Below are 15204 nucleotides of genomic sequence, written 5' to 3'. Positions count from 1 at the left end.
GCCAAAGCCACAGTGGTGAAATAAAGGTGGTATCAGATATGCTTAAGCTTTGTCATTTGGAAGAATGTAAACTTGTAGCTTCTCATGTTTATTTTGGAGTTTTCTTACCTCTGTTGTGCCAGTTCACATGCTCAGTGTCCTACAGTCTGCAGCAAACATGTTTAAGTTGGCAACCTCATCAATGGGTATTTGCTGTTCTTCAGTTTGACCTCAGGTCATGACGGCCTTTTATTTAATCTTAAATAGCCTTGTTGCCTTAATTCTGCAAATCACAAGGAAGGGTTACGTCCCTGTTTGGACCTCTGTCATACCCAATGCCTTTGTTGTCTGCATAATATCATTAGGTATGGCAAACGCTCATTCTTTCCTTTGCCTGGATCCTGGTAATGGAATGTGGACTTCTTAGGCTGGAATAAAGAGGACTGTTGTGTATAGTTAGATTTCTCAGCTTTTGCAGCCATCTTTTTAAGTACTGGGGCTGTTCACAAGGCATATGGAGCCTCTTGTACTTCTCATTATGAGGCTAATACTCTAAACTGCCCCCTCATTATTTGTTTTTTAAGATGTATTCCTTCTGTGTTTTTGCCTTTGAGTGAAGAGAACATTCTTCAGAATTCAGAACCTCACCCTGCTACATGCTGCACAGTGACTGCTTCATCAGAGCTGATTGGCTACAACAATGGACATAAGATAAATTATACTAAAGAGTATTTTTAAGGTTTGTTGCTTTGGCAGCAAAACAATGCAAATCTTGTTAACAAAATGACAGTTTTAAATGCGACATAAACTAAAACATTTATTTTGTATGCAGAGCTTTTGCGATTTAGTGATTAATTTCGGATGTATATGTTTAAATGTTTTTTTATCTCTGTAATCCTATTCGGATTGGCTGCCTGGGAATTTGAGATTGGATTTATGTTCTCTATTTATGTAGTTGCCACTTCTAGAGGACAAAGTTTGTGGATAAATACTGATTTAAAACTTATTCTACAGGGCTGAGCTATAACTAAATGTAATACCCGTGTAAACATTAATATAAATGTGTAATGAGTCTCAAATCTCTTCTGCTACAAATTTAATACGGACTGGAATTGGAATACAAATTTGCAGTCATTTTTACTGTTGCATTTAAAAGTTACCAGTATTTAAAAATGGCAGTTACCTTTAACATGCAACCATGATAAATAGGGCTGTATGTGGTTAATTACATAAGTATTTCATCTGCGGTTTAACATATTCCAGTAATTTGCTGTTTCTGTTTGTGCAGATTGGAGATGAAGATAATTAAAAGCTGTGGTGGGATGCCACGACTTTCTTACACAGGAAGGGACGACCGCCATTTTGTACCGTTAGGACTATACATTGTCAAAACTGTGAATGGTGAGAGCAATTTCAGAAGCATGTATTAAAAGCTATGTAGAACTATGTTAACTCATTAAAAGGATATGAAAATCAAAAGGTCTCTTTAATAATTCAGGTAGAGTGTAACATTTTACAAAAACATTCCAGTTTATTTCTGTTATCAAATTGTATCTTGGTATATTTTATTGAAAGCAGTAAAGTGCGCTCAGTAGTGTGCATGTGTCTGAAACACTATAGTGCAACAGTTTTGCAAGAATACATTTGACAGTGTCATACATTTGCAAGAACACTAGATGGCAGTGGTGTTTTCAGAAACGGCTAGCCTATAGTTCTTTAGACCACATGAACGTCACCTACCTAGATATGCTCTTCAACAAAGAATACCATGAGAACTAAACACCTTTGATAATAGAAGTAAATTGGAATTTATTTGATTTATGCTCCAACTGATTAATGAAATAATAATTTTGTGTTTCATGTCCCTTTAATTGCACCTGTTCACAGTCACAGCGTATACAAAGTGCTGTAAATTAAGCAGATTTCTGAGATGTGCCACAAAATCTCATGTATTCTCTCACAGATCCATGGACGATGGGCTTCAGCAAAAGCCACAACCGAAAATATTTCTACAATCTCAGGACTCACAAATCCACGTTTGAAGTCCCAGTAGAGTCTATTGCGCCATTTAAGTAAGTGTGGCCTGATCGTGCTCACAATATCCTTACAATGTAACACTGGCTGGTTCTTATATTGCTGTACGGCACTGAGCTATTTCACTGTCTCTATAATGGGTGGCTCATGAAACCCTACATTTTTCTTTCATGATTCAGATAGATTGTGTCATTTTAAAGGGACAGTACCTATTTTCATATAACTGCATGTAATAGACACTGCTATAAAGAATAATATGCACATATAATGATATAAAAATCCAATATAAAACCATTTAAAAGCTTACTTAGAAGCTCCCAGTTTAGCTCTGTTGAAAAGGTTAGGCTGGGACACCCACTTCAAGTAGTTCTATAGCAAAAACAGCAGACCCCCCCCCCCCCCTTCCCCTTACTCTGCATATGAAAAAGACCCTTTACACAAACAGGAGCAAGCTGGAGTAGGTATACGTCAGTATTCTCCTAAAACTTTGGGGCTTGGTTAGGAGTCTGAAAAACAGAGCAATGTTATTTAAAAATAAGCAAAACTATACTTTTTTTTTAAAAAAAACAAGCTGTATGGGCTATATAAATGGATCATCTACAAAACATTTATACAAAGAAATGTCTAGTGTATAATATCCCTTTAAACAACTTTCCAATTTACTTCTATTAGCTCCTTTGCTTCATTCTCTTGGTGTCTTTTATTGAAGATTATACCTTGGTATGATCAGAGTAGCAAATCACTTCTGGGGGCTAGCGGCTGATTAGTTGCTGCACATACTGTAAATGGCTTATCTATGCCCCAGTAATGCATTGCTGGTCCTCCAACAAAGGATTGCAAGAGAATGAAGCAAATTTCATAATAGAAGTAAATTGGATACTTGTTTAAAATTGTCTGTTCTACCTAAATCATGAAAGAAAAGTCTGGGGCTTCATATCCCTTTAATTCAGCTTTGTACCAAATGTAGATAGTTTTAATCTGCAGCCATCTATTTGCAGACATTAATAAACCAGTTGCCTCCCGTCTTCAGTTTACAAAATAAACTTACTAACCCGAGACCTTAATACCATAGTACCTAATCTAACCCATAATAAGATTCATTATAATACATATAAAAATGTGCACAAACCTATACACAAATCATACAACTCAAACAACACCCCAAACTGTCAGGTCTATGAGGTTTTTACAATGAGGTCTGCAACCTTTTTTTTTTTACAAACAGTCCATATAATGTTTCCTTAAAAACAAAGAGAAAAGTTTACCATAGTGTAAAAATGTTACAAACATAAATCCCTGATGGACAAAGAATGAGCAATTGTACTCACATTTGTTTTTCAACAGCTTTAGAATTGTGCTTTATCAGATTAACCCAGGGCAAAGCGTGATACAAAATGGTCACGGATGCTAGATACAAATAGTTAATTTATTAAAAACACATATATATTGGCTCACAATGATTCCTAACGGGTCAGAGTACATGCACACAGTAATACATTCTAGTGGGATAGTCTGTGACAACACTGTATCCGGTAGCAGTGTCATACACAATAACACCCTTCCTCGTGACCGGCTAACAGTTTAAGTCAACTCCGACGTATATTTTGCTAATTACGATTAGCTTTTTCAAGGAGATTATTCGGCATCCTTGACCTTTTTAAAATCGATCCAATGTTCTCGATTGGACGCTTTCTTCATTGATACAAGTTACAGCTCCATGATGTTCAAATATAATTATGGAAACAACTGAGTCTTTATTCCTCAAATAAACAAATTCTTATGTTATAATATTACCATGCTGATAATTTAATACATACTATTCATACAACTAGCGCTGCGGAATCTGTTGGCGCTCTACAAATAACCGATAATAATAATAATAATAACAACAATATTCATGAAACTATAATTATAAAAATAATGTTAAAACAATCTATTAAAAAAATCCCAGATCAGGATTCAAACTCAGGTTACTGGTTTCCCAAGTTAAAAATAAAAACCTCTTGCCTATAGAGGCTCATAGGGATAATGAATATAAACTAATATCTTTCACAAATAAATGAAAGAAAATAAAAAAATATATATTAGCTTATATCAGGATTCAAACTCATGACCTTCCGTCTTAAACCCCTGTAGTTCACTGTACCAAATCAGATTGTTATACAAATAAACATTTCTTTCATGTAATTAGCAAGAGTCCATGAGCTAGTGACGTATGGGATATACATTCCTACCAGGAGGGGCAAAGTTTCCCAAACCTCAAAATGCCTATAAATACACCCCTCACCACACCCACAATTCAGTTTTACAAACTTTGCCTCCGATGGAGGTGGTGAAGTAAGTTTGTGCTAGATTCTACGTTGATATGCGCTCCGCAGCAAGTTGGAGCCCGGTTTTCCTCTCAGCGTGCAGTGAATGTCAGAGGGATGTGAGGAGAGTATTGCCTATTTGAATGCAGTGATCTCCTTCTACGGGGTCTATTTCTTAGGTTCTCTGTTATCGGTCGTAGAGATTCATCTCTTACCTCCCTTTTCAGATCGACGATATACTCTTATATATACCATTACCTCTGCTGATTCTCGTTTCAGTACTGGTTTGGCTTTCTACAAACATGTAGATGAGTGTCCTGGGGTAAGTAAATCTTATTTTCTGTGACACTCTAAGCTATGGTTGGGCGCTTTGTTTATAAAGTTCTAAATATATGTATTCAAACATTTATTTGCCTTGACTCAGAATGTTCAACTTTCCTTATTTTCAGACAGTCAGTTTCATATTTGGGATAATGCATTTGATTTAATCATTTTTTCTTACCTTCAAAAATTTGACTCTTCCCTGTGGGCTGTTAGGCTCGCGGGGGCTGAAAATGCTTCATTTTATTGCGTCATTCTTGGCGCGGACTTTTTTGGCGCAAAAAATTCGTTTCCGTTCCGGATGTGGCGTCATTTTGGCGCCAAAAAGCATTTAGGCGCCAAATAATGTGGGCGTCTTATTGGCGCGAAAAATATGGGCGTCGCTTTTGTCTCCACATTATTTAAGTCTCATTTTTCATTGCTTCTGGTTGCTAGAAGCTTGTTCTTTGGCATTTTTTCCCATTCCTGAAACTGTCATTTAAGGAATTTGATCAACTTTGCTTTATATATATGTTGTTTTTTCTCTTACATATTGCAAGATGTCTCACGTTGCATCTGAGTCAGAAGATACTACAGGAAAATCGCTGTCTAGTGCTGAATCTACCAAAGCTAAGTGTATCTGCTGTAAACTTTTGGTAGCTATTTCTCCAGCTGTTGTTTGTATTGATTGTCATGACAAACTTGTTAAAGCAGATAATATTTCCTTTAGTAAAGTACCATTGCCTGTTGCAGTTCCTTCAACATCTAAGGTGCAGAATGTTCCTGATAATATAAGAGATTTTGTTTCTGAATCCATAAAGAAGGCTATGTCTGTTATTTCTCCTTCTAGTAAACGTAAAAAATCTTTTAAAACTTCTCTCCCTACAGATGAATTTTTAAATGAACATCATCATTCTGATTCTGATGACTCTTCTGGTTCAGAGGATTCTGTCTCAGAGGTTGATGCTGATAAATCTTCATATTTATTTAAAATGGAATTTATTCGTTCTTTACTTAAAGAAGTACTAATTGCTTTAGAAATAGAGGATTCTGGTCCTCTTGATACTAATTCTAAACGTTTGGATAAGGTATTTAAAGCTCCTGTGGTTATTCCAGAAGTTTTTCCTGTTCCTAATGCTATTTCTGCAGTAATTTCCAAAGAATGGGATAAATTGGGTAATTCATTTACTCCTTCTAAAAGTTTTAAGCAATTATATCCTGTGCCGTCTGACAGATTAGAATTTTGGGACAAAATTCCTAAAGTTGATGGGGCTATTTCTACCCTTGCTAAACGTACTACTATTCCTACGTCAGATGGTACTTCGTTTAAGGATCCTTTAGATAGTAAAATTGAATCCTTTCTAAGAAAAGCTTATCTGTGTTCAGGTAATCTTCTTAGACCTGCTATATCTTTGGCTGATGTTGCTGCAGCTTCAACTTTCTGGTTGGAAACTTTAGCGCAACAAGTAACACATCATGATTCTCATGATATTATTATTCTTCTTCAGCATGCTAATAATTTTATCTGTGATGCCATTTTTGATATTATCAGAGTTGATGTCAGGTTTATGTCTCTAGCTATTTTAGCTAGAAGAGCTTTATGGCTTAAAACTTGGAATGCTGATATGGCTTCTAAATCAACTTTACTTTCCATTTCTTTCCAGGGTAACAAATTATTTGGTTCTCAGTTGGATTCCATTATTTCAACTGTTACTGGTGGGAAAGGAACTTTTTTACCACAGGATAAAAAATCGAAAGGTAAAAGCAGGGCTAATAATCGTTTTCGTTCCTTTCGTTTCAACAAAGAACAAAAGCCTGATCCTTCATCCTCAGGAGCAGTTTCAGTTTGGAAACCATCTCCAGTCTGGAATAAATCCAAGAAATATAAAAAGGAAAAGAAGGCGCCACCATAGTGTACGGTCAGTGGATACAACCAGGCTACAGATGCGCATGAACAACTGGTACTTACGAGCTCCTAGACACTTGAGAAGTGTCACAAACGCCTTCTGGAACTATTATGAGTCGTCCAGCTAACTCACACCTCCGTCCTTAGTGGCCCGTTCTCTAGGGTGTTCAGGTGGATGTCAGATTGCTTTCTCTGCCAGTATCAATCTGCTCACACAGGATACAGTCTTTCTGTATGTGTAGCCAAACCCGGTCGGCTCTAGTATGAAGTTTGAACCGTATTGTGCTGTAGAAAGCAAACTTCAAAAAGTATATAAAAAACTGCTGCAGCTGAATGAAATAAAGTTCGTGGATCCAACGTCTTAAAAAAAATTACTTTATTTGTAATAAAACACAACGTTTCTCGGTCTTAGGTGACCGTTTCATCAGGTGTATATTGACAACAGTGAAACCACGAACTTTTATTGCAGAGTTGTCGGCGTCTTCTGCTACTCAGTGCGCATGTGTGTAGGTGTGTCCGGACCTCTTATTTCTCATTGGGTAAACCTATATAGGTGTTTAGTTATTTTATTTAGTTTATTTATTATAAATCCAAACCAGCTAGAAGGGCAAAGCCTGTTTCTAAGTCCACATGAAGGTGCGGCCCTCATTCCAGCTCAGCTGGTAGGGGGCAGGTTACGTTTTTTCAAGGAAATTTGGATCAATTCTGTTCACAATCTTTGGATTCAGAGCATTGTTTCAGAAGGGTACAGAATTGGTTTCAAGATGAGACCTCCTGCAAAGAGATTTTTTCTTTCCCGTGTCCCAGTAAATCCAGTAAAAGCTCAAGCATTTCTGAAATGTGTTTCAGATCTAGAGTTGACTGGAGTAATTATGCCAGTTCCAGTTCCGGAACAGGGGATGGGGTTTTATTCAAATCTCTTCATTGTACCAAAGAAGGAGAATTCCTTCAGACCAGTTCTGGATCTAAAAATATTGAATCGTTATGTAAGAATACCAACGTTCAAGATGGTAACTGTAAGGACTATCTTGCCTTTTGTTCAGCAAGGGAATTATATGTCCACAATAGATTTACAGGATGCATATCTGCATATTCCGATTCATCCAGATCATTATCAGTTCCTGAGATTCTCTTTTCTGGACAAGCATTACCAGTTTGTGGCTCTGCCGTTTGGCCTAGCTACAGCTCCAAGAATTTTTACAAAGGTTCTCGGTGCCCTTCTGTCTGTAATCAGAGAACAGGGTATTGTGGTATTTCCTTATTTGGACGATATCTTGGTACTTGCTCAGTCTTTACATTTAGCAGAATCTCATACGAATCGACTTGTGTTGTTTCTTCAAGATCATGGTTGGAGGATCAATTTACCAAAAAGTTCTTTGATTCCTCAGACAAGGGTAACCTTTCTGGGTTTCCAGATGGATTCAGTGTCCATGACTCTGTCTTTAACAGACAAGAGACGTCTAAAATTGATTGCAGCTTGTCGAAACCTTCAGTCACAATCATTCACTTCGGTAGCCTTATGCATGGAAATTCTAGGTCTTATGACTGCTGCATCGGACGCGATCCCCTTTGCTCGTTTTCACATGCGACCTCTTCAGCTCTGTATGCTGAAGCAATGGTACAAGGATTACACGAAGATATCTCAATTAATATCTTTAAAACCGATTGTTCGACACTCTCTAACATGGTGGACAGATCACCATCGTTTAATTCAGGGGGCTTCTTTTGTGCTTCCGACCTGGACTGTAATTTCAACAGATGCAAGTCTCACAGGTTGGGGAGCTGTGTGGGGATCTCTGACGGCACAAGGAGTTTGGGAATCTCAGGAGGTGAGATTACCGATCAATATTTTGGAACTCCGTGCAATTTTCAGAGCTCTTCAGTTTTGGCCTCTTCTGAAGAGAGAATCGTTCATTTGTTTTCAGACAGACAATGTCACAACTGTGGCATACATCAATCATCAAGGAGGGACTCACAGTCCTCTGGCTATGAAAGAAGTATCTCGAATTTTGGTTTGGGCGGAATCCAGCTCCTGTCTAATCTCTGCGGTTCATATCCCAGGTATAGACAATTGGGAAGCGGATTATCTCAGTCGCCAAACGTTGCATCCGGGCGAATGGTCTCTTCACCCAGAGGTATTTCTTCAGATTGTTCAAATGTGGGAACTTCCAGAAATAGATCTGATGGCGTCCCATCTAAACAAGAAACTTCCCAGGTATCTGTCCAGATCCCGGGATCCTCAGGCGGAGGCAGTGGATGCATTATCACTTCCTTGGAAGTATCATCCTGCCTATATCTTTCCGCCTCTAGTTCTTCTTCCAAGAGTAATCTCCAAGATTCTGAAGGAATGCTCGTTTGTTCTGCTGGTAGCTCCGGCATGGCCTCACAGGTTTTGGTATGCGGATCTTGTCCGGATGGCCTCTTGCCAACCGTGGACTCTTCCGTTAAGACCAGACCTTCTGTCACAAGGTCCTTTTTTCCATCAGGATCTGAAATCCTTAAATTTAAAGGTATGGAGATTGAACGCTTGATTCTTGGTCAAAGAGGTTTCTCTGACTCTGTGATTAATACTATGTTACAGGCTCGTAAATCTGTATCTCGAGAGATATATTATAGAGTCTGGAAGACTTATATTTCTTGGTGTCTTTCTCATCATTTTTCTTGGCATTCTTTTAGAATACCGAGAATTTTACAGTTTCTTCAGGATGGTTTAGATAAGGGTTTGTCTGCAAGTTCTTTGAAAGGACAAATCTCTGCTCTTTCTGTTCTTTTTCACAGAAAGATTGCTATTCTTCCTGATATTCATTGTTTTGTACAAGCTTTGGTTCGTATAAAACCTGTTATTAAGTCAATTTCTCCTCCTTGGAGTTTGAATTTGGTTCTGGGAGCTCTTCAAGCTCCTCCGTTTGAACCTATGCATTCATTGGACATTAAATTACTTTCTTGGAAAGTTTTGTTCCTTTTGGCCATCTCTTCTGCCAGAAGAGTTTCTGAATTATCTGCTCTTTCTTGTGAGTCTCCTTTTCTGATTTTTCATCAGGATAAGGCGGTGTTGCGAACTTCTTTTGAATTTTTACCTAAAGTTGTGAATTCCAACAACATTAGTAGAGAAATTGTGGTTCCTTCATTATGTCCTAATCCTAAGAATTCTAAGGAGAAATCGTTGCATTCTTTGGATGTTGTTAGAGCTTTGAAATATTATGTTGAAGCTACGAAATCTTTCCGTAAGACTTCTAGTTTATTTGTTATCTTTTCCGGTTCTAGAAAAGGCCAGAAAGCTTCTGCCATTTCTTTGGCATCTTGGTTGAAATCTTTAATTCATCTTGCCTATGTTGAGTCGGGTAAAACTCCGCCTCAGAGGATTACAGCTCATTCTACTAGGTCAGTTTCTACTTCCTGGGCGTTTAGGAATGAAGCTTCGGTTGATCAGATTTGCAAAGCAGCAACTTGGTCTTCTTTGCATACTTTTACTAAATTCTACCATTTTGATGTATTTTCTTCTTCTGAAGCAGTTTTTGGTAGAAAAGTACTCCAGGCAGCGGTTTCAGTTTGAATCTTCTGCTTATGTTTTTCGTTAAACTTTATTTTTGGGTGTGGATTATTTTCAGCAGGAATTGGCTGTATTTATTTTATCCCTCCCTCTCTAGTGACTCTTGTGTGGAAAGATCCACATCTTGGGTAGTCATTATCCCATACGTCACTAGCTCATGGACTCTTGCTAATTACATGAAAGAAAACATAATTTATGTAAGAACTTACCTGATAAATTCATTTCTTTCATATTAGCAAGAGTCCATGAGGCCCACCCTTTTTTGTGGTGGTTATGATTTTGTATAAAGCACAATTATTCCAATTCCTTATTTTATATGCTTTCGCACTTTTTTATCACCCCACTTCTTGGCTATTCGTTAAACTGAATTGTGGGTGTGGTGAGGGGTGTATTTATAGGCATTTTGAGGTTTGGGAAACTTTGCCCCTCCTGGTAGGAATGTATATCCCATACGTCACTAGCGCATGGACTCTTGCTAATATGAAAGAAATGAATTTATCAGGTAAGTTCTTACATAAATTATGTTTTTATACTTAAAGGGCTATTATACACTCATTTTTTCTTTGCATAAATGTTTTGTAGATGATCTATTTATAAAGCCCATAAAGTTTTTTTGTTTTTTTAAATGTATAATTTTGCTTATTTTTAAAGAACATTGCTCTGATTTTCAGACTCCTAACCAAGCCCCAAAGTTTTATGTGAATACCGTCAGCTTCCTTCTCCAGCTTGCTCCTGTTTGTGTAAAGGGTATTTTCATATGCAAAAGAAGGGGGAGGGGGGAGTGTCTTATTTCCCACTGGCAGTGGGCTTTCCAACTGCCATTTCAACAGAGCTAAACTGAAAGCTTCTAAGTAAGTTTTTAAACCATTTTATACTGGATTTTTATATCAGTATCTGTGCATCTTATTCTGTATAGTAGTGTCTATTACATGCAGTTATATGAAAATTAGTGTATACTGTATATTTATATCAGTATCTGTGCATCTTATTCTGTATAGTAGTGTATATTACATGCAGTTATATGAAAATGAGTGTATACTGTCCCTTTAACCTTTTAACTTTGAAGATAGGATTACACAACAGGATATTGGAACTAATATTTTCTTATAAAAGTGTATATATTGCAAAATGTATCCATAAAATTGTGATACTTAAAAGTTTATATAAAACGTTCTTCTAGCATATTCTTACAGAATATATTTTAATTAAAAAAATACTGCAGTTCAAATTCCTTGTTGTGACCTCCTAGAATAAGTGAATCAGTCACATAATATCCATTTCATTTCAAGTTTAGCTAATTGATTCATGGTATCCCCACCTCTCCAATGGGGAACTACTTCCCTAATTCCCATACATTTAGTAATATGTTCGGGGTAACAATTATGCCTCTTTTTAAAATGGAATGATAAGGGGTGTTTTTCAAATCCTTCCCTAATGTATCTTTCTGCCCCTCACTTGTGTTCTCTTTTCTAGCTCTCTTCTTTACCTCTAATTCTTCTTCATTTCAACTCCTCTGTCCTCTTCTTGCCATTTTGCCCTTCGTCCAATCTTTCCATATTCATCCTTTTCTCTATCTGTTTCCCGTGACTCTTCCCCTATCATCTTTGTATCTTCTTTCCGTGTCACCCTCTCTCTGTCTTCTCTCCATATTTTGCCTTTCTCGCCCACCTTATCTCCTTCTCTGTTTTACAGCGTCTGCTACTTCGAACGACTCTTCTGGGAGTGGGGAGATGGAGTCCAAATCCATGACTCTCAAAAACAAGATCCCAGCATGGACAAGCTCTCCAAAGACACAGTCCTTGATTTCATTCGCATGCATCAGCCCTCCTCTTCTGGGGCGAGAGAGGATAGGTAGTGCAGTGATGGGAACACCCCAGAGACTTAATGCAGTGAGGGTTCTATGAAAGCGGAAGAGCCTCTTGTCTTTCCGTTACTGTCATTTACTATACCCGGGATTCCGCAACTTGCACTTTTAGACCTGCGTGTTCAAAACCCGAGAACAGTAATATTAGCAGTAGTTAGAGGACCCAGAATTACCCTGACTCAGAGGCCTACATTGTGCTGCAAATGTACTTATGGTAACATGATATATTTTTTTAAAGGTGTTTTGTTGCTTCTCTGAAAAAGTTTTTTTTTTTTTCATTTTTTTGGAGGTGGGTACAATGACTCCTTTGTTTTTAAAAATGTAAACTATTCAGCCTTTATTTTTCATCCCCATTTCCAGTTACGACCAAGATGGGCTCTTGTTGCAGCCATACTTGTGACTTGACATTTGGGAACATGGTCTTGCTGTCTGACATTTGGAATTGCTGTTTATGAAATCTGTGTTCCATATTATTTTGACCCATCTGTGGTTTACATACAAGATTTTTAAGAGTAAGTTCAAACAGTCACCAATGCCATACAAATATTAAAACAATGGACACAAATAAAACGATCGATTACTGAGCCTTCTTTAGAAGTATAATTAAAAAGAAATGAGACTGTGTGTGGGTTCTAATATTTTTACACTTTTCTCAACATAGTACTTTAAAGTAGGCTGAGGTTGAAAGACATGAGATTACCATGAGAGATTGAGGGACAGGTGGCAAATTCCATTTAGCTCCTCAGCCTTGAGTGACCACAAGGAAGCATCACTATAGCTCATCATTTAAAAGGATCGATATTTTGCTGACTCAGACTTTGGGTCTCTTTCACTTGCGCTCTGGTGTATTTTGCATGGTTTGTGATAATATAACAGAGGCGCACCTCATTTATATGGCAATAAAGCACTTTAAATATTGGTCATAAAATAGATATTGTTAAGTTTGTGGTTACTGCGTATCATCTTACAACTAAATCTAAAGTATTCAGTCACCGCAAATTCCTGGTATTGATTATTTAACTTGCTTTGTGATCATCGTACCGAACGTTGCTAAAATATCAATCTGTTTAGTGTAGATGCTGCACACGTCCACTTCATTTGAATGGAATGAACCAACATCTCATTACTGTTTGTAATCAGTTTATTTATAATCTAAAGTGAACAACAAGTGACAACTCTGAAATGAATAAATAATTATGTACATTTAACAAAAATACATTGTAAATGCAACTTCTTATCTGTTTTATATTTACTTTTCTTCTTCTGCGTTTTAAGCTGACAGTTGACTTTATATTGGTCCCAAAGTAGCTTAGTTTATGAAAACAAATCTTTATTTTCTTTCCTAAATATGGAGAGTCTACAACGTCATTCAATTACTAGTGGGAATAACTCTCCTGGCCAGCAGGAGGAGGCAAAGAGCACCACAGCAAAGCTGTTAAGTATCACTCCCCTACCCATAATCCCCAGTCATTGTCTTTGTCAACGGAGGAGGTGAAGTTTGGTGTCTGAAGAAAAATTTGAACTACAAGCAAGTTTTTGGGTTGAGTAGTGGTGGCTTTTAAGCAGTTAGAAAGTTGTGTGGTAGTCCTTGCTTGGCTTTCTAACATATTTGCTTCCCTTGGTATAGAAAGCCAGAGTTGTTTACTCTGTTCTTTCTTTTTCTACAGGTCTCTGTAAGGAGTATGTTTCCTTTCACGCCTTGTGAGCTGTCCACCTGCCGGACAGCTGGATTTGCAGGTAAGTGCTTTTGTCTTCTAGGTTTGGGAGACTTGTACTTAAGAAAAATTCTCTGCATTTTACTTGGGACATATTAAATCCTTAGTTAAGGATTTTATTTTGGCAGTGTGCAGGTGCATTAAGTGTATGTGTCTAGAGACTTTGGGGTTAATCCTTCTTTATGCGTATGAAGGTGTTAACCTTATATTGTGGCTCATTCTTTATTTTAAGTATAGTTTTCCCTGGAGGTCATTTATTTTTACAACTCTGGGGTGTTTGTTATATTATTAGTGCCGGGGTTTGTATACGTTCAGGAGGAACAGTTTCAAAGGGAGTTTGGCAGTTTTTGACTGAAGCGATGTCATATGAGGAAGCTTATACTAACGGTCTTAATTGCTGTATGTTTTACTCAGCTTTGACTCACGTGCTTTACTTAGTTGCGCACTTTCATTTTAGCCGATCACATGACCTACACGCTTCCGCTCTTAAGATTTCATCCTATCCGTCTGCTGTGCCTGTGAGACAGGCGAGTTTGCTCCTGTTATAACCCTGTGTCTGTCAAGATTTTCTATACTCGGGAGGGGCAGGTAGGCACCTCAGTTCTGCTGAGGTGTAGAGGTCCTTAGTGAGGGGTATATTTTTTATAAGTGACAGTATCCTTTTTTTTTTTTTTTTTTTTTTAAAAAAAGGAAGAAATAAAATAAAGAGAAAATATTTTTTTTGTAGTCATTTCGGTGGATTACTGTGCTATATGGACATGGAGCAGGAGTCTGTTCCTATGGACAAATGCTTTTTGTGTCTAGAGAACCAGATTGTGTTGCCTATGCAATTGTGTACCTTATGTCTAGATAAAACTTTAAAATGTAAATAATTTTTTTTATTTTAAATGAGCCTAATGTCTCTCTGGATGATGCTGTCCAGGCTATGCCACAGTTTTCTCCTCAAACGTCCCAAGCCTCAATGGTGTCACATACAGTGACCTGCATTTCCTCTCAGCCTCCTGGAGGAGTTTATTTGCCATCAGATTTCTTTTACAAGATATGACGAGTCCACGGATTTCATCCTTACTTATGGGATAACGCCTCCTGATTAGCAGGAAGTGGCAAAGAGCACCACAGCAGAGCTGTATATATAGCTCCTCCCTTCCCTCCCACTCCAGTCATTCTCTTTGCCTGTGTTAGTGATAGGAAGAGGTAAAGTGAGGTGTTAGTTTAGATTCTTCAATCAAGAAGTTTTTTTATTTTGAAATAGTGCCAGTGAGTACTATTTTTCTCAGGGAGAAATCATCAGTCACTTAATCACCTAAGAGGAGTGGAGACATCTTATTTTTCTGCCCTGATGTTAATGATCTTAGCAAACATTATCTAAGATCCAGCTGGTTTTCCATTGGGCAGTTGAAGGTAGTGTAAATAAATATCTTCAGTGTGGAGAACCTTGTCATACTACAAGCAGCATTGAGGTATGTTCAGTCATTTGTTTCTGGGGAGACTTGATACATCAGGACAGGCTGACATTTTTGCCTAATTGGGGAGGGATAATCAGTAGG

At 37.6% G+C, this 15204-nt stretch overlaps 1 protein-coding gene across 5 annotated transcripts in view; it reads left to right on the top strand.

Annotated features, from left to right (window-relative positions):
• The window catches only part of CMTR1 (cap methyltransferase 1), a 392012-nt gene extending 378856 nt beyond the window's left edge, over nucleotides 1–13156 (top strand). For all 5 annotated transcript variants that reach the window (XM_053712701.1, XM_053712702.1, XM_053712699.1 and 2 more), the window contains 3 exons: nucleotides 1268–1380; nucleotides 1943–2051; nucleotides 11771–13156. In XM_053712701.1, the coding sequence (XP_053568676.1) occupies nucleotides 1268–1380; nucleotides 1943–2051; nucleotides 11771–11933 (385 nt within the window). In that variant the 3' untranslated portion in view covers nucleotides 11934–13156. The remainder of the gene's footprint in view (nucleotides 1–1267; nucleotides 1381–1942; nucleotides 2052–11770) is intronic.
• The last annotated feature ends 2048 nt before the right edge of the window (nucleotides 13157–15204 follow it).

The sequence above is a fragment of the Bombina bombina genome, chromosome 4 (genome assembly GCF_027579735.1).
Source record: "Bombina bombina isolate aBomBom1 chromosome 4, aBomBom1.pri, whole genome shotgun sequence".
In the NCBI taxonomy this organism is placed as follows: domain Eukaryota; kingdom Metazoa; phylum Chordata; class Amphibia; order Anura; family Bombinatoridae; genus Bombina; species Bombina bombina.
Note: the sequence above shows the minus strand (reverse complement) of the source record. Positions and strands in the feature narration are given on the sequence as shown.